Source organism: Nomascus leucogenys, chromosome 7b, assembly GCF_006542625.1.
Source record: "Nomascus leucogenys isolate Asia chromosome 7b, Asia_NLE_v1, whole genome shotgun sequence".
NCBI lineage: Eukaryota > Metazoa > Chordata > Mammalia > Primates > Hylobatidae > Nomascus > Nomascus leucogenys.
This window is the reverse complement of record NC_044387.1, coordinates 61,502,147-61,521,762: the sequence shown is the minus strand read 5'-3', so window position 1 is coordinate 61,521,762 and position 19,616 is coordinate 61,502,147. Positions and strand designations below refer to the sequence as shown.

Below are 19,616 nucleotides of genomic sequence, written 5' to 3'. Positions count from 1 at the left end.
TTAATATACCCAGCTTACCCTAATTTTGGATGATTTGAACGGGAAAGAATCTGATGAGCTTCACTAGTGTAATTTTCACTGAAATACCTAAAAAGTTTAAGAAAAATAATCAAACGAATGTATGCCATTCAAATGTAAGATATCCAGAACCAATTTAAAAAGCTACTGTCAAAATGATAGTCCTAGTATTGCCATGAGTATCCTGATATGTCTCAAATCACTTCAGTGATTCACAAATGCTTCTGAATCAAAATTTCCCAAGCTATCAGGCCTATGTAGTACAGAATACAGGTCGTTGACAAGACTGTAAAGTATTTTAATAAATAGATAATATAAAAAGAGACTATCTTAAAAAAAAAACTAAAGTTATTTTTGTTTCTTTGCTAGTTCTATTTCTATAAAAGAGTCAATATGTACCTGTTAGGACACTCTTCCTTACACTTAGGTTCATCCCTTCTACTACAATTTAAGTCTATGTTTTTTAGTGCCATTTTCAGTGCAATCAGAAGGGAGTCAACAATCTTTTTGTAATGAGAAACCTCCTTCACCAATCATATAACTAAAATACTAGCTATAAAACAGAAGTATCAGTAGTATAAGAGGGATGTATATGAAACTATCTATTTGTAGGCACATATATCCTTTTAGCCTATACCAAATCTATTTAACCTTGGGATCAGCTCAAAATGATAGACACACACACGACTAGATGCTCATGTGAGGATAAAAATAAAAAAATAAATGTTCATGGTTTATTTACATTTTAGAGGACAAAATCATTGACATTTTCATAAAGCATAGAAATTTCTAATTAACTCTTCCCTCTTTATTCTTCTACAGAGTATTAATATACACTTCCTTATTTCTTCACTGGCTCTAGTTTTCAACCCATTACACCAGGGGCTGTTAACTTAGAAGTCCATGAATTAATGATAATTTATGAATGAAGGGGAATCCAGGAACCATCTTATATTATGGACTTTTTCTGTATATACATTTCCGGGGGAGAGAGTATACAAAGCTTTCATCAGATTCCCTAAGGGATCTGTAAACACCAAAATAGTTTAAAAAGTCTTGCTTAATGCAATGCTTTCCTAAGTCTCTAATTTTTCTACTTTATCCCTAGATTGACTCTAAAATGCCCTCAGTTGTTTATATTTCATTTTTGTAATAATTCAGCATTGCATTTTAATAGTCAAACTACTCTTAAAACATTCAATCTATAATACAGAACAACTTTTAATTTCCTTCCTGAATTTAGTTAACCTCAATCTTTACAGTATCAAATGGTGAAAAATAAACATCTATACACAATAAAAAAAACCATCAATATTAACCTAATTTAGCCAATTTCAGGATTTTTTCACAGTGAGAATTATCCAAACTTTAATGGTCTAGCCTTCCCATTCTAGACATTTTATAGTCTATAAATCACAATTTCATGGACAGACCCAAACACAATTTGTACATCTGCATATCCTTATAGGAGGAAATTAATATTCCAGGCTATCTTCTAGAACAGTTTTGGCTATCAATTGTGACTTGAGTTACATATTTGGGGATTTCATACATATAGCTAATCATAAGTATTAAAGAAGATAAAGGAGAGAAAGTTCATAACGGTAGTCTATACAAAGTCAGGAATGCAGGTAGGTAAGTTGTCACAGGTGGGGAAGAACATATGTAAAGAGACTTTATTATCACCTTACCTGGTTATATTTGCCAAAATAGAATCAGAGAGCCCAGAGAGAAAAAGCAAGTGAATAAAGGCAGTAGGAGTATACATAATTCTTTAAGAGGTATCAGAATGGAGATCAGAAAGAAAAAGGCGAGGAAAGCATTGGTAAGTAAAGAAATCACATACACAATTATATTTCCACCAATGTCTTTTTTTTTTTTTTTTTTTTTTTTTTTTTTTTTTTTTTTTTTTTAAAGACAGGGTCTTGCTCTGTCACCCAGGCTGGAGGTGGCACAATCATGACTCACTGTAAACTTGAATTCCTGGGCTCAGGCAATCCTTCTACCTCAGCCTCCCAAGTGGCTGGACTACAGGCAAATGCCACCACGCCTGGCTAATTTTTGTAGAGACAGGGTTTCACTATATTGCTCAGATTGGTCTCAAACTTCTGGCTTCAAGTGATCCTCTTGTCTCAGCCTCCCAAAGTTGCTGGGATTACAGGCGTGAGCCACTGTGCCTGGCCCCCAATATCTTCATATTGTTGCCAACACATTAGCAAATACTTCTAGCACTGCAGTTATTAAAATTCAGAGATAGTATGAATCAACTAGATCACTGCTTGTTAAAAGTAACTAGATCAGAGATTACATGTAATTTCATTTAGGGAAGAAAAGAAAGTTTACTTTCACTTACACAAGATTGATTAATCCAAGTATGCCCATGCCTCTGAAGTCTGTCTTGGGATCATCACCCTGAAAACCAATTTCAGCCCACTGCTTGGAGATTCTAGCGTTTAACTTCTTTGTGGGCATTAGAAGATTCCAAAGCTGCACAAACATATTTCCATTATTAAGACATTTTCTTTCTCATAGCTTGTAACTAGTAATTTAATGCTATCAAATAACTTTTATAGAAAAATCATAGGTTAAGCAAAGACTTTAGAACATTTTTCAATTATCCTAAAACATGCAGCACATTTATTCCCATTAAAAAGACTGGTATAAAGAACAGATTTTGAAAAGGTAACAAATAATACACAAAAATGTTAAACAATGAGATGTCTTTATTTACTAATTAATACAGATATGCCCAGAACTGGTAAACTGCTTGGGAAAAACACAGTATTTTAGGAACTTAGCCCTTGCTTCAGATACTGTATAGTTAAATAGGCTCTATTATAATGGTGGGTTAATAGTCCCTAATCAGAACGAAAATAGGTATAAGACAGAAGAGCATGAAGAAATGATACTGATAGCATTCCAACTTGTTTTATAAATTTTCAGTTTAAAAAAATACAATTTGGTTTTAAATAAATATCTTTAAGGATGAGGATTTAAGAAAAACTATCAAGCCGGGTGCAGTGGCTCATGCCTGTAATCCCAGCACTTTGGGAGGCTGAGGCGGGTAGATCACGAGGTCAGGAGATTGAGACCATCCTGGCTAACATGGTGAAACGCTGTCTCTACTAACAATACAAAAAATTAGCCAGGCATGGTGGCAGGCGCCTGTAGTCCCAGCTACTCAGGAGGCTGAGGCAGGAGAATGGCGTGAACCCGGGAGGCAGAGCTTGCAGTGAGCCGAGATGGTGCCACTGCACTCCAGCCTGGGCAACACAGCAAGACTCCATCTCAAAAAAAAAACCAAAAAAAACCCCAGCTATCAAATATTACATACCAACAAACTAATCAATGCAAAATAAAGAAAATTTATTGTTTAAATTCAATACCACAAGCCATCAAATGAAAGAAACTTACAGAAGTTGACTAAAGGTTTGTGAAAATTTGCAAAACAGAAATACTTGCATTTTTTCCCATTTCATTACCATTTAAAGCATTGTTGAATAAGGACCCCTAATGAAAGGAGTATTCTGTTACCTAAAATAAAATGTGAAGTGACCTTGCTTTAAAACAGGGTCAAGACTGGCTCTGAGGCTAAATCTAATCATTATATTAGGTTTACCTGGTCACTACTTTTATTACCAACACATGTGACTTGCTTACATTAGCCTCTCTCCATGAATTCTGCAAGGAGTTTGATTATGCCAATGACAAGGCCTCAGTGATATGGTGAGAGCCACAGTGCAGAACCACTAGTATTAAAAATTTAATATGCATGAATATTGAATTTCTGGGTTCCATTCCTGGAGATTCTAATTTTGTAAGTCTAAGGTGGAACTTTGGAATCTACATACTAAACACTAGTTAACGCTAGTAAAGGTGGTCCTTGGACTACACTTAAAGCAAGATGGATTACATAGCTCTTTACCCAGTAAGACTGCTGAGTATGTGTAGTGTAGAACTGAATTTCACCATGAAGCACCAAGGTAAAATTCCCCGGACTAGAGGGCTAGGACTTGTACTTTTTTACCTCAGAAGCAAAGGTATCATGTAGCAAGGGCCTAACATGAAGGGAAAAATGATGACAATGGGGACAGAAATAGCAGTTAATCCTCAGTAAGTGCCAGGTACTATTTTAAACACTTTAAATATAAAAACTCATCCATACAATAACCCTTTGAGATACATATTTGTATTATCCTCATTTAACAAAATACACTTTTAATGAAAAAAAAGTGCCTTTATTGTTTTTAAACTTGTATCGCTTAATGTTACTTAGATAGTATCAATGTTTGTTTCTACTGTATTTTTATTATAAAGAACTCCTAATTCCAAGTGCAATGCACTATTTTCTTTAACCATTTTAAAATAAAATTGGAATAGGTGTAGAGGATGGGCAGGAGATTCAGCTCTGTTCCAGGCCCTACCATTCTAGTACTAAAGCAAATCCCTTTATCTCCCTGGTCCTTAGAATCTTCATCCCTCAAACGAAGGGACTAGTCTAGATGATCTGTAAAGCTTACTCTAGGTCTATTACTCTTTAATTTTGGCACTTCATTGGCTTTATGCATTTATACTTTAGAAATAAGAAACAGGAAAATTCTAAGTAAATAATTTTTACTCTCTTAAAGTTTACATCTTTTGGGGCATTACTTGGCAATTAACATTCCATGAGTCCCAAAAGATTGGACATAATAATCTGAAAAGGGATACACGTTTTCAATTTGTAAGTAGCTGAAAAAATGCTTAACTTATATGAGCAATTTGTATAAAAAGTAGGAGAAAAATCTGAAACTTGTAGACATGTACTTTTTGGTTGAAAAGATCTCTCTTTATAGGTTTTTATTTCAGAATTAAAAACATTAAAATAAAATTTATTTGAATATATTTATTCATATAAACATATATTCATTATATATTTATAATAATGCTTATCAGAAAATTATAAAGATAGCTAACTAAAAATCTTTCCATATCAATGAAATCCAGCATAATAAAATTCTCTAAGGGCAAAGAAACCATATAAGCCTAGCCATATAAGCCTCTAGAATTTGCAGACTTTACTTAGCTGAAGTCTGATTTATTTTTCTAGTGTTCAACAACTCCACATAAAAAAAACAAAAATTTACCTTCATGAGTAGCTCTTCATGCTGTAGGTTATCAGAATCATATGGCCTTTTCCTCACACTTTCTACATCCAAATACAGCTGTTTATAACCAGTTATCTGCAGTAAGCACATCTTCATACAGATTTTAAAACTAAAAATGATAAAATTAGTTTTAAAAAGCATACCTTCTTATCACAATAAAGTCTTTCATAGCTTGTGGTTCATATGTCTATTTAGAAAGCATTTCCTGGCTTTCAGTTTAATATAAGACCCACCAAAGGCCTCCTTAAACACAAAACATTATGCAAAGTATTATATAGGATACAAGGCCTAGAAAGAGGGCAAGACATGGTAGGAATGGCAAACTTCCCAACTGTAAGGATTTGTGAAGGATTTTCTCTTCATGTTTTCTCTGGGCAATCCTATACATTCCTAAATCTTTATTGCCAGATTATCACCAGTAGACTTAATTTTCCAAGTATATATAAAACAAATAGCTCCACAACAGGTTGTCTCAGCTCTAAATACAACTGCTTCTCTTCCCTAAAGAAACATGCTTCTTCTTTAGTGTCTAGATCTATTAATGACATTGCTGCCCATTAGTTCCCCAAGCTACAACACTCCAAGTTCTGACCTGCCTCTCTCCATCACAACATGTCAAAAGATCCCCATACCCTAATCCTTTCTATTTCTGAAATGTCCTTCAAAGCAATCCTGAGAGCACTCTTTCTCCTACTGTATTTATGCCTTTGTCATTTCTTGCCTGAATAACTCAAATTTCCTATTCTTTATTCCTTCTGCCAGCCTCCCACATTATCAAATCTACTCTCCATCTTCCTAAAATACATATCTAAAATTGTAGCTTGTTTGCTTAAAAACCAGAGGACAACATCTACATCCTTCGGTGTGGCATACAAGACTCTGCAATGTATCAATCTAGCATTTCACTCATTTCTCCAGCCACTACTCTGCTCATATTCAATGATCTGCTACAAATAACTCCCTATCATAATATTTCTATGTCTCTGTGCCTTGCTGGCAACTGTTCCCCTACCCATTCATCAAGGTCCAGTGTAAATACCACCTCTTGGGTAGAACTATCCTCACAGTTCCCTCCTAGACCCTTCCTCGTCTCAGCTGAAATAAATTGTTCCTTCCTCCATATTCACATAGAAAATGCTGAATGAAGGAAAAAGTGTGAAATACTACGTCAATATACCAGCGCTGGGAACACAGAAATGGGATAAGTCCTCTTCTTATGAAACTTAGAATTTACAGAGGGAAGGACAAGAGTTAATCAATGACTATAGTACAATGGGTTAAATGGTATGATAGCACTATGAGATGCCACAGCGATGCACCTAACTCAGAATGGAGGAGCCTGGGAGGACCTTACTAGAGGAGGACACAGGAACTGTATTTCAAAAGACATAGTAACCAAAGTTATTAACCTTGGGAAAGTCATGGTAGGACACCTTGAAGAAGGCAGATGATATACTGGCATTAGCGCTGGGTTGGAAACCAAGAGATACAGGTTGTAGTCCTGATTCTATCACTGCCCTCTCTGGATCTCGACTGCTCCTCTTGTGAAGTGAGAGCGCTGAATCAGATGATCTCCACAAACCCTTCAGCTCTAAAGTGTTACAACAGTGTGTGATCTCGATACCTCACAGGCTATAAATGCATAATAAAAAAGAATAATGTAAAAAAAGCACACCTGGCATCCTTCTCAGTGTTAATATTCTTTTCCTTCATAATATCGTCTACACATTTGTCCACTTCACTCTGAACAACACATGTCGCCTTCTGTAAAACCTATTTATGTGAAAGAAAGCCAAATGAGAAAAATTCTTTGTAGCTGAAAAAGACGTAGTTGTGAGGCATTTAATCAACCTTACAAAGTAGATATTAAAAATGTAAAATAAACCCAGTTTGTTTCAACCAGTTTATTTCAAATTTTCTCTAGGGCTAAACACATAAATAAATATATATATATATACAGTTTTATAATAAAAGAATAGCAACATGATGTATCAGAGGAAGGCTTCCTCAACTGAGTCAACAGGTTCTCAGCTGATGAGTTCTTAGCAAATGAGCTGCCACCATAGTGTTTATGAAGTAGATATTTTAATTATATAATAAAAATGTTAAAAAAATCTTGAATGCATATGTTTAAAAAATTAAATGCAGAAAAGAGTTGAATCTCAAAATCTTGTCTCCAGAGATCACCACTGGTAACAAATTGGCATTGACAAAAACAAAATCAGATCAAATTTGAAAACTGTAGGAATTTACTGTGCATACTGAAGAACAGTTCACAAACTAAGACTTCAAATCAAAACTGGTAAGAAAAATAAAAACAGAGTCCTTAGTTTAGATATACCCCAAGGTGAGAGAGAGAGAAAGAAACAGATTTCCCCAGAGAAAAGTAAAAGGTGAGAAGAAAATGGTCAAAGATCTATTAATAACAATCAGTAAAGATACAGATATGGTCAACAAAGTCTAGCTCATCCAATCCTGAGATAATATGGGTACAGGAAGAGTGCTGAAGCTTAAATACCAGCACTGGTAAAAGGACTACCTTCGCCATGGGTAGACATGGCAAAAGCCATACCTTTTGCATGTATTACAAACTCCTAAAACATTAAAAATCCATTTCAATGTCACCTCCTCTGTGAAGTCTTCCCCAGCCCTAGAGTTACCTACTTCCTTTCAGTCATACTTCAGTTACAGAGCACTGACCACACCATATTTTCTCTATGTTCTCCACCAGCATTTGTCTCTCTTATTTACTCTTATATCTTGAGCGTCTAGCATAGCACATTACTGATTATATGCTCAAAACTGTTAAACATATGCTACCACCATAGCTTAGCTGTGTGCACATAAATGGAATCAAAGTATGTACTCTTTTGTGTCTGGCTTCTTTTGTTCAACATAACGTTTCTAGGATTCATCCACATTCTTACTCATATCCACATTCTTTCTCATATCTGTAATTTGTCCCTTTTAATTGCTGAGTTGTATTGCATGAATATACCTCAATTTGCTTATTCATTCTCCTGGTACTAGAAATTTGCATTGTTCCCAGTTTGGGACTATACTTTATTATACTTTTGGTAAATATACATTTTCATTTTTTAGACACCTAAGAGTGAAATTACTAGGGCAGTATGTGTTTAACTTTCAATGAAATTGCCAAAACCACTTTCCAAAGTGATAATTTCATCTTCTACTCCAACTGGTATTTGCAACATCAGTGTTGTTAGTCTATTTCATTTAGGTAACTTTTAGGTAGGTAGTGTCCTCTCATTGTGATTTTAATTTGCATTTCCCTGATGACTAATAATGCTGAGCACTTTTCCAAGTGTGTATATACACACACACACACATATACACCTTTGTCAAGTGACTGTTCAAAGCTCTTGCCCATTAAAAATTCTGTTGCCTTTTTATTACTGAGTTATAAAAGTTATTTACTAGACACAAGTCCCTTATCAGATACATATGCTGCAAATACATTCTCAGTCTGTGGCCTGCCTTCCTTTCCTTAAAGGTATCTTTGATAAGCAGTTTTATTTTGATGAAGTTTAACTTTTCAATTTTTTTAAGTGGCAGCATAACCCAAGGTGGAAGATATTCTCCTATGCTTGCTTTCAGAAACTTTAAAGTTTTAGCTTAAACATAGGTCTAACATCCATATTAAATTAGTTTTCATGTACGGTAAGATATTGAAGTTGAGGTTTTTTCCCCCATATATACCCAGTTGTTCCAGCACTATTTATTGAAAAGACTTTCTTCTCCTCATTGAATTGCTTTGATACCCTTGTTAAAAATTATATGACATATTAGGTGTGGTCAATTTCTGTTCTTTCATCTATTATATTCATCTTTTGACTAGAAAGTCTTAAAGTCAGGTAGTAGGGGTCCTTTTAGAAGATTATGTGGGCTGTTCTAGGTTCCTTCCATTTGCTTATAAACTTTAGAATGAGCTTGTCAGAATCTTCAAAAGTAGTTAGCAGGGGTTTTTACTGGAACTGCATTGAATCCAAAAATCAATTTGGGAATTAACATCTTAATACTGAGTCCTCCAATGCATGAATACAGTGTATGGTTCCATCTTCATCTTTCTCAGCAATCTTTTCTGGGAGTTTTAGTGCAGAAGTCTTATGTATCTTTCATTAAATTTAGCCATGAATATTTTATGTTTTCTGGATGCTTTTGTAAGTGGTATTGTTCTTTATTTTCCAAAAGTTTGTTGCTAACATACAGTAGTATACCATGTCCTGTAACACTATTAAATTCATTTACTAATAATGTCGGTAGTTTTTGTAGATTTCTTAGGCTTTTCTACATTCACAAAGTATGTCATCTGTTAATATAATTTATTTCTTTCCAATCATTATGTCTTACATTGCTTCTTCTTGCCTTACTGCACTACTTAGGATCTCTAGTATGATGCTGAATAAAAGCAGAGAAAGTACGTATATTTGTCTTGTTCCCAGTTGAATGTGGTGAGCATTCAATAATTGTGTTACGTATCATGTTAGCTGCAGGTTTTTCACACCCTTTCATAGGTTGAGAAAGTTCCTTCTATGCCTAGTTGAGATTTTTTAATCATGAATTGGTACTGAATTCTGTCAGAACAGTTTTTCAGTATCTGCTGAAATGTTCATATTTTTCTGATTTACTCTGTTAATGTGGTAAATTACATACATTGATTCTGAAAACTCAACATGACAAGCCAGGTGCGATGGCTCATGCCTGTAATCCCAGCACCTTGAGAGGCAGAGGTGGATGGATCACCTGACGTCAGGAGTTTGAGACCAGCCTGGGAAACATGGTAAAACTCTGTCTCTACTAAAAATACAAAAATTAGCCAGGCATGGTGGTGTGCACCTGCAACCCCAGCTACTCGAAAGACTGAGGTGAGAGAACTGCTTGAACCCGGGAGGTGGAGGTTGCAGTGAGCCGATATCACGCCACTGCATACCAGACTGGTCAACAGAGCAAGGCTCTGTAACAACAACAAAAAAAACTCAACATGACGTATTATCCTTTTTATGTATTACTGGGATCAATTTGCTAGCATTCTGTTAAGGACTTTTGCACCTATATTCATGAAGGACATTGAACTGTTAATTTTCACATATTAAATATTGTCTATGTCTGGCTTTAGTATCAAGATGATACTGGCCCCACAAAGTGTGTTTCTTTCTATTCTGTTTCCTAGCAGTTAATGTAATAGTGGTATTATTTCTTCTTCCTTAAATGTTTAACACTTCACTGGTGAAGCCAAGACTGGAGATTTGTGAAAAAATTTTAAATTACAGTTTCTATTTCTTTTTTAAGTATATTACTATTTAGATTTTTTATCTCTTTTTGTGTTAGTTTGGTAAGTTGTTTTTCAAGGACTTTGTCCATTTCATGTAAAATCAAACAATTTACTGGCATAAAGTTGTTCATAGAATTCCCTTATTATACTTTGAATGACTATAGGCTGTAGTGGAAAAGTAGAGGCCCAAAAATGCAAATGTGCATCACTATAGCATTAAAAGAAAACTAAACTAATGCCATAAAATGTATTTATTATTCAACTATTTAACAGCTACATTATTATTATTTAAAACCTAAGACGGCAGCTGCAATAAAAAGACAGCCACCAAAAACACTAATAGATTGCCAAAGTATTCCTCCCTCACTTTCAGAAATTCAAATGCCTGTATATACATAAGTACAGTGGAGCTTTGCTACATTATCATATATTGCATGGGAGCCAGACTTCTTAGCAGAATATTGAATTAGACTCCTCAAATTCTAATAAGTCATTTTGTTTACAAATCCCAAAGTTTAGTAACCCTTAATATCTAATTGATAAATAATCCTTAATCTAAAATATAAGCAAAAAAGATTCAATTTGTAACAAAGAAAGAATGCACACTGTGGAATAGTGCACAATCCAACAGGATCATACTTCAAGATCACTGCTTTAGGGAATCACTCTGAATAGATTAAAATCACTTTTATTCACAGTAATCATTGGCAATGCTAAGTAATCTGAAGTACCAAAGAGGTTTTCATGAATATCAAACTTCTAAAATGATTATGGTATATATTGGCTTAATTACACTATCATTAATATTATTAGTAACCACTATTTGTTGAATACTTATCAAGTATTGGGCATTCTCTTAGACTGTTCTCATAGTAATATCTCTAATTTCAAAACAACTATGTGGGTATGAATAGCTTTTAGAATGAGAAAATAAGTAACTCGTACAAAGTCAAACAACTGGTAATTGATATCAGGATTTGAACCCAGACTTTTTTATTGAATAAAAATGTAATTAGGTAAACCGAAATATCACAAAATGAGAAACAGATTTACCCTACAAAGTAAATGGAATATACAAATTAGGTGCAATATACACATAAATTATATTTTTAAATTGATAAGGCTACTTCTGTTTATTGGCAAGTTTGTCTTAGATTTAAAACTTTAAAAGAATAAATCGTAAGTGATTTAATTTCAGTATTTACCAATTTGTTGACTATTCTCTTTGCAGGATGCCCTCCAAAGTACTATTAGCAATTTCTATTTTCGAATAATGAAGTTTATAAGAATGCAATTATAATGTTTACTTTTTAAGTGAACTTTTTAATAGCAAGCAACAGAGGTAAAAAATAATGAACATTTTATTTTTCTTTAACTTGTAACCACTACTTTAAAATCCCCAAACACTCTAGTCTACATTTACCTCTTCCTTCTCTAAACTTGTTTACAATTACATTCAATTCCAGTCTTCTTTTGTATATTTTTCGAATATCTCAAAGACCCTGGTTGAATATTGAACATGTGGTAGTCATTCAAATCCTTGAATGGATTTGACCAAGGCACTGGAGTTCTTAAATGTAGCATCTTATGTATTGTTCCACTTAAGCTTGGCATGATTTTACCACACATACAATCCCATTAATAAATTCTGTGACCAAAACTGTTGTTACAAATGCAGTTATAACAATTACACTGATAGATGTGATACTGAGTCCCCAGTTCCAGAACCTCTACAGTAAATTAGTAAATAAAAGAAACACTACACACTCTATTCTGAAAAAAGTAAATTTTCATTTACTTATTATTCTTTATCCTCTTATTTTTCTCACTTATTTATTCATTCACTCAATAAATATTCAGAGTCCTTATCATGTTCCAGGCACTGTTTCAGGTACTAGAAAAACATCAGTGAACAAAACAACAACCAAAAAAACCAAACAATGCCTTTTCTTTTCAGGAATGGAAAAATAAATAAGTAAAATATTTAGTATGCTAGTGATGGTCTGTGCTATAGTGAAACAATTAAGGAAAGTGGATCATAAAGAGAGACAAAGGTATACCCTTAGGTAGAGAATGGTCATGGAAAATCTCATAGAGAATGTCATAACTGAGCAAAAATCTGAAAATGAGGAAGTGAGCTAAGTTTTTAAGTGGAAGAAGATAATTCTACTTAAACAGAAGACCTGGTGCAAAGGTCATAAACCAGAAGCATGCTGATGTGTTTGGAAAATAACAGGCAGCACAGTGGTGATGACCAGCGAGCAAGGCAAGAACAGTAGCAGATAAAGTCAGAGAGTAATGAAGGGGACCAGATAAGTTTTAGTGGACAGCAGTGGCAGTGTTGGTCAACTTCCAGGCTGAGAGATGTCAAGGTATTTGGAGGAATACACTACTGAAAAATTTGGTTGGAAGCTGGGGATTGTGGGTATAACATAAAGATCTCAGCTATGGTTTTACTCTCTTTACAATGTCGAGGCTTAAAGAAAACAGGTTTCTAGGCAATACCATTCAGGACATAGGCGTGGGCAAGGACTTCATGTCTAAAACACCAAAAGCAATGGCAACAAAAGGCAAAATTGACAAATGGGATCTCATTAAACTAAAGAGCTTCTGCACAGCAAAAGAAACTACCATCAGAGTGAACAGGCAACCTACAGAATGGGAGAAAATTTTTGCAACCTACTCATCTGACAAAGGGCTAATATCCAGAATCTACAATGAACTCAAACAAATTTACAAGAAAAAAACAAACAACCCCATCAAAAAGTGGGCAAAGGACATGAAGAGACACTTCTCAAAAGAAGACATTTATGCAGCCAAAAAACACATGAAGAAATGCTCATCATCACTGGCCATCAGAGAAATGCAAATCAAAACCACAGTGAGATACCATCTCACACCAGTTAGAATGGCCATCATTCAAAAATCAGGAAACAACAGGTGCTGGAGAGGATGTGGAGAAATAGGAACACTTTTACACTGTTGGTGGGACTGTAAACTAGTTCAACCATTGTGGAAGTCAGTGTGGCGATTCCTCAGGGATCTAGAACTAGAAATACCATTTGACCCAGCCATCCCATTACTGGGTATATACCCAAAGGACTATAAATCATGCTGCTATAAAGACACATGCACACGTATGTTTATTGCGGCACTATTCACAATAGCAAAGAGTTGGAACCAACCCAAATGTCCAACAACAATAGACTGGATTAAGAAAATGTAGCACATATACACCATGGAATACTATGCAGCCATAAAAAATGATGAGTTCGTGTCCTTTGTAGGGACATGGATGAAACTGGAAAACATCATTCTCAGTAAACTATCGCAAGGACAAAAAACCAAACACCGCATGTTCTCACTCATAGGTGGGAATTGAACAATGAGAACTCATGGACACAGGAAGGGGATCATCACACTCCGGGGACTGTTGTGGGGTGGGGGGAGGGGGGAGGGACAGCATTAGGAGATACACCTAATGCTAAATGACGAGTTAATGGGTGCAGGAAATCAACATGGCACATGGATACATATGTAACAAACCTGCACAGTGTGCACATGTACCCTAAAACCCTAAAGTATAATTAAAAAAAAAAAAAAAAAAAGAAAACAGGCTTCACAGAACAATTCATTCTAGAGGGTTCAAAACCCAAACTGTTCCAAACCAACTTGTTTAAGGTCAATTTGAAAAATGCACACAGTTTCCTATAGAAACAAAGTTAAAGCAGTTATGATCCACAGTAGTCCCCAGACAGCATACTAATATGCTATTAGTGCCTCCAGACACTGCCCCCACTGGCAGGAACAGCTGCAGCAGTATCACCTGGGAACATGTTAGAAATGCAATCAGAACCAGATCAGAAATTCCGGGGATGGGGCCCAATAATCTGTGTTTTAACAGGCCTCCAGAAGATTCTGATTCTTCCTTAAGTTTAAGAACTACTTTTGTAACGGACCTGAAATATAACACCTCCCCAAGTGCATCTGCTACAATTTATAATATTGTTACTTTGGGAAACTGCATCCTGTGTTTCAAATAAAGGAACTATATAAATAGATAAGGCATAAATAAATTTTGAGAACCAGCAACTTGTTAGCTTTCAGGACCTCCATATCCTCATTTTAAAAAATATATTAATCACTCTCCAACAATTCTGAACAAAGGAGTGTAACTCTGGACTCTACCCCCAAATATTCACTTATATATATGAGTTATTCTTACATAGACCATTCTTAAAGAGTATAACTAAATCATTAAAGTACCTATTTTAAAGGTTACTCTTCAGAACATAACAGATATGCTTGCAACTCTCAAGAAGGTCTATTTTATTTCTGGCATGATTCATATTACCAGACAGTAGCAAATCAACATTTTTTACCTTGAGCCACATTTTACATCCTGATCAAGAAGATCAAGAAGAAAAAACATTCATGTGGATGTCTAAAATACACATAGATGTATGCAGAAATATTTAAAATAATTATAATAGTATAAAAAATAGCTAAAATATATTTAACCATATTATGACCAATGGCTTGTAAATATTTTCTATTCTATTCCTATTATTGTTTAATACTGGTTGTGTTCTATTATGGGATTTCAAATAATGGTCTAGATGACCCGTATTCTATCCTTGCCACACCAAATAATCTACGTGTAGACAAAATTGTGAACTACAATAGGGAAGTAACAGCATGTGGTAGACTGAATTATTGGTCCCAATTCTTCATTACCCTGTAACTGAATTATACAACCTACTCCCTACCATAGCCTTATGGTGGGCATATCATATTTCTCCACCCCTTGACTTGGGCTTGGTCATGTAACTTGTTTTAACTAACGGGTTGCTAACAGACATGACACAAAGAGACTTAAAATATGTTTGTGTAGTTGAGCCTTCAGTTATCCACAATGAAAACATTCACCAGGTACCTGTTAACCCCCAACCTGAGTCCCAGATGAGACAAATGGAATAGACAGGAACTTGGCCCTAGCTTGAAGTAAGGCTTCTACAGTTGACCCACAGACATATGAGCAAGAAACAATACATCGTTTTATGCCCCTGAGATTTTATAATAGTTTGTTACATAGCAAAAGCTGACTAATACATAGCATGAATTATGACTTATTTTAGCTCAAAAGGTACACAACCCAGGGTTTTCTCTAACTATCCTAAGTTGCTTTTCTCCCATATAATCTATCCAGAGGACACAGTCTAAAAGACGACTTTCCTCCTAAGGCCCTGCTTTCCCAAAAGCTATCAACTCTTAAAGCAAAATAAACAAGTAAAACCTCAGAACAGGACAAATTATTCAAGCATTTTCTTTGAAATACACATGAAAAACACACATATATAGAGAAATGTTTGAAAACAGAGTATTACCTCTAAAGGGGGAAAATTTCACTCAATGTTCCTTACAGAAAACACTCTTCTAGCAGGGCACTTTTTATTTTTTTAAGAAAAAATATGTCCAAGTTAAGTTTTCTAGAGTTACTACCTTTATGTTATCCTACCTTATTCTTGGAGTATGTCAAGGAATTTTCTGAAATGACAAAAAAAAAGATGTTATCACTTAAATGCTGTTTGTGAATTACCCTATAATAAACAACCAGTAAAAATATCGAACCAGTAATAAACTAATAGTTCCAGGAGATATAATTTCTATATAACAGCAAGCATTTTAAAATTTCATCTTACAGTATAAATATACGATTTCAAAAAACTCAACCAAACACAACATACCTATTCAAAGAGGTGACACCAACCTCATTACCTGGGGTCATGTGTTTCTGTTTAGATCCCAAAGTGTCTACTAACCACTGCAAATTCACCCATAATTGTGTCACAGTAGCTCAGGTCCCAGAAACTCATCTTAAGACTACAATGAGAGTGTTCTCTACTGCATTTTCATTTGTTAGCCTGAGCCTTTAGATGTGAGGTGATAGCAACCAAATCGTACAACAAATGGGCAAGGACTTCAGATTATCTTGTCAACCCTTCTCACCAGACAAATAGCTTCTCCATTCCTGGTTTCTATATCAAGAATCACAGGAACATTTTTATTGGTCTGTTTAAAAAATTTTCTGGCACATTTACAAATAATATTCTTTTCTCAGCAATTTGAAAAATGTAGGAAAAATGCTTTTGCCACAAACAAATGCCTTTATATATATTCTTCCCCCACACTATAAAACACCAACCCATACTGCCCGAAGAGATTTCTTATCAAGAGGTACTTTGTTCTTTTGAGTAGTCAAAAGGGCAAATTAAAAGAGCAGCAATAATTTAAGTCAACCATGAAGTTGTAAGAAAACTAGGAAAGTAATCAAACTTAATCAACCAGCTGCCCTGAGGCAGCTTCTGTCTGTCATTCTTCCGATGTTGTCTTGGATACAGGTTCCAATTGCCAATACTCCACTCTCTCAACCTGACAGGGGTTGATTTCTCAGTCGAAGCACACTTGATCAACACAAAAGGAAATCTGGCTAATTCACAATTTTCCGTTTAACACAGAGAGCATGAGCTAGAACACTTCTCTGCTCTTCCTTACCCTGGCTGAAAAGAAGCGACTTCAAACCACAGTTCTTACTCATCTGTGTTCAAATTTTAGAGTAAAATTTTCAATGAAGCACTGAAAACTGATGTATTTTAGAAAGCAACAGAGCAACACCGTTCAACAGAAATATAACACGAGCCAAGATGTGACCCATTTGTGTACTTTAAAATTCTCTATAGCCACATTAAAGTAAAAAGAAACAGATAAAATTTTAATATATTTTAAACGCAACATATCCAAAATATTACCATTTCAACATATAAAGAATATAAACAATTACTGAGACTTTTTACATTTTCTTATAAGTCTTTGAAATACAGTTTATATTTTACACTTAACAGCACATCTCAATTTAGACTAGCCACATTTCAAATGCTCAATATAATGTGGCTATTGGCTACGGTATTGGACAGTTGAGAATGAGTCTAATAATCTTTCCTAGAGACCACTGGATACATAATTACGGGCCTTTCATAAGTAACAGTAAGAAAGTAAAAGACTGATGAAGGACGCTAAGTATAAAAATGGATCTAGACTGAGGCACTCATTCTTCCCACCATGTGAGTGAAAATTTCAAAGGGATTATATAAGTATAGAAATTTTTCACCAGAAAATAGGTTGCAACTATAATCTAAGGAATAACTGATAAACTTCAGGAGCCAGAGAAGATAATTCTTTCCACACATAAGCAATTACATAGCCACTTTCTTTTTCTATAAATTCATACAATTTTAGAGCTGAAGGAGTCAAAGCGGGACTTCAGAGCTTATGAAATTCAGTTTAAGTGACTTGTCAGGATACACAAGAAATACATCTGTCATTGTGAGTACGGAGAAAAATATTCAGTTAAACTTTTATTAGTACATTTTCTTTTTGAATAACATTACCTATCCTGTGTGTCCTTTGTGCGCCTACATAGGTATCAAATATTCGCTGCAATTCACACTTCCCAGTCATCTGTCGTAATAGCCATTTCATCCAAAATCGAAAAAAGTGCCCATAGAAGAACTCCCACAAAGACACAAACATTTTTTTTTCCTGGAGGAGGGAAATATACAAGACAAGCTTAATGACCTTAAACTGAATTTTAAAATTTAAAAAATTAGTTTATACAACTGATCAAATCTCAAATTATGTATCTATTATTTCATTGTGTCTGTTTTGTGACAGTGTTTAGGCAGGTGTAATACATACCGCTTAATTAAATGATGATCAAATGGCCAATTTATCACTTTTTCAAAACTAAAATTCAAACAACGTACTCAAACTATTCAATGGCTTGAAAGAATAACAGAATGGTTTGCACTATTTGCTAAATAATTGTATTTCATATCTTAGTTTCCTAATTTCCCATTCTTTCAGAACTGGGGCTCAACAGTTCAAGATCAAGAGGACCCCAACTAATCAACAATTAAAATATATACCAAAACATCAGAATTGTTTTTATAGAATACGCTCTTCTTATCCCATGTGGATAATTCGTTACAACTGTCCCAGTCAGGTGATGCCAGCAAATAAAACTCTACAGACTTAAGTATACAAGTTGAACACTGAGTATATAACACCTTAGCTCATTCTTGATTTTCCATTCAATAGGTCAAGGGCAGAAATACTAACAAGTTTTTGTTTTGTTTTTTTTAAGTACACACTCGATACAACTGTATCTTATGCCATAAGAAAATTCTTCAGCTTCTAAATGAAAAAGTCAGGGAGATACTAGTGAGAGGGAAATACTTAAAAACAAAATTGCTCGTCTCCTTCCTGCCTTAAACATTCCCAAAGACACGTCATCTCTGGACTTAGGGCCTGAGGAGGGACTGTCAAGTTCGAAGTACCCGCAGGTCAGTGCAGAAACAGCGCGTAGTACAGCTGGGTTGATCATTATCTTGAAAACCAAGCCATCTAGTCCGCGCTCATTAGGACAAAAGCGCAGAACTGCCGAGCAGAGGGGATGCACGCCTAGCGGCGCCTGAGCACCCCAGGGCTCTGGGCGTCGCTGCGCCGACCCCCCTCGCGCGCCGCCCGCGAATGGGAGGGCAGGGCTCGCACAAAGACCCGCCGGCCCAGGAGCCCCCGGGTTCCCGCAGAACCCCGCGGGGCTTGCGAGCCCGCGCGCTCTCAGCGCAGCTGCACCGATGCAGCCGGGGCAAGAGGAAAAGAAACAGCAGCCACCTCACAGGAGCGGAAGAACTAGGGGGAGCAGGAGCTGCCTCGGTTTCCCCACTGCAAACAGCCGGCAACGGAAACGACGGAACTCTCCCTGCAAGCACCGCGACCCGGAAGTCAGGGAGCGAGGCCGCGGACCCGCCTTCCCAGGGCCACTGCCCGCCCCGCCCCTCCGGCCTCTTCCGATTGGCCCGCGCTCCACCTATTGGTAACGCTGGAGAGAGGTCGTGCTGAGTGGCCCAGGCGCCAGGGCTCAGATACTAGGGACGCCCGGACGGTTTCCCTGGCAACGGCGGCCAGGAGCCCCGCCCCGCGCCAGAGTAGCGTCTCCTGGCGCTGCGCTGGAGACTTTTCCCTACTTGAACCTCAGGTCGTTAGCGCAGGTTGACACCTTGTACTATTCCTCGGCTCCAAGCGCGGAAGAAACCCTG

General features: G+C 36.0%; 1 protein-coding gene across 3 annotated transcripts in view; it reads right to left on the bottom strand.

Moving 5' to 3' along the window:
• ELMOD2 (ELMO domain containing 2) overlaps window positions 1-19,314 on the bottom strand; it is a 30,701-nt gene extending 11,387 nt beyond the window's left edge. The window contains exons 1-7 of one of the 3 annotated variants that reach the window (XM_003258141.3): window positions 19,192-19,314; window positions 17,907-18,057; window positions 15,977-16,005; window positions 6,841-6,938; window positions 5,145-5,274; window positions 2,372-2,505; window positions 19-87 (exon numbers count right to left, since the gene is read on the bottom strand). In XM_003258141.3, coding sequence (XP_003258189.1) covers window positions 19-87; window positions 2,372-2,505; window positions 5,145-5,274; window positions 6,841-6,938; window positions 15,977-16,005; window positions 17,907-18,048 — 602 coding nt within the window. In that variant the 5' untranslated portion in view covers window positions 18,049-18,057; window positions 19,192-19,314. Of the gene's footprint in view, window positions 1-18; window positions 88-2,371; window positions 2,506-5,144; window positions 5,275-6,840; window positions 6,939-15,976; window positions 16,006-17,906; window positions 18,058-18,854; window positions 18,888-19,191 lie in introns of those variants that run through there. The other 2 variants (XM_012507948.2, XM_030816181.1) reach the window with 2 other exon arrangements.
• Between the last annotated feature and the right edge of the window lie 302 nt (window positions 19,315-19,616).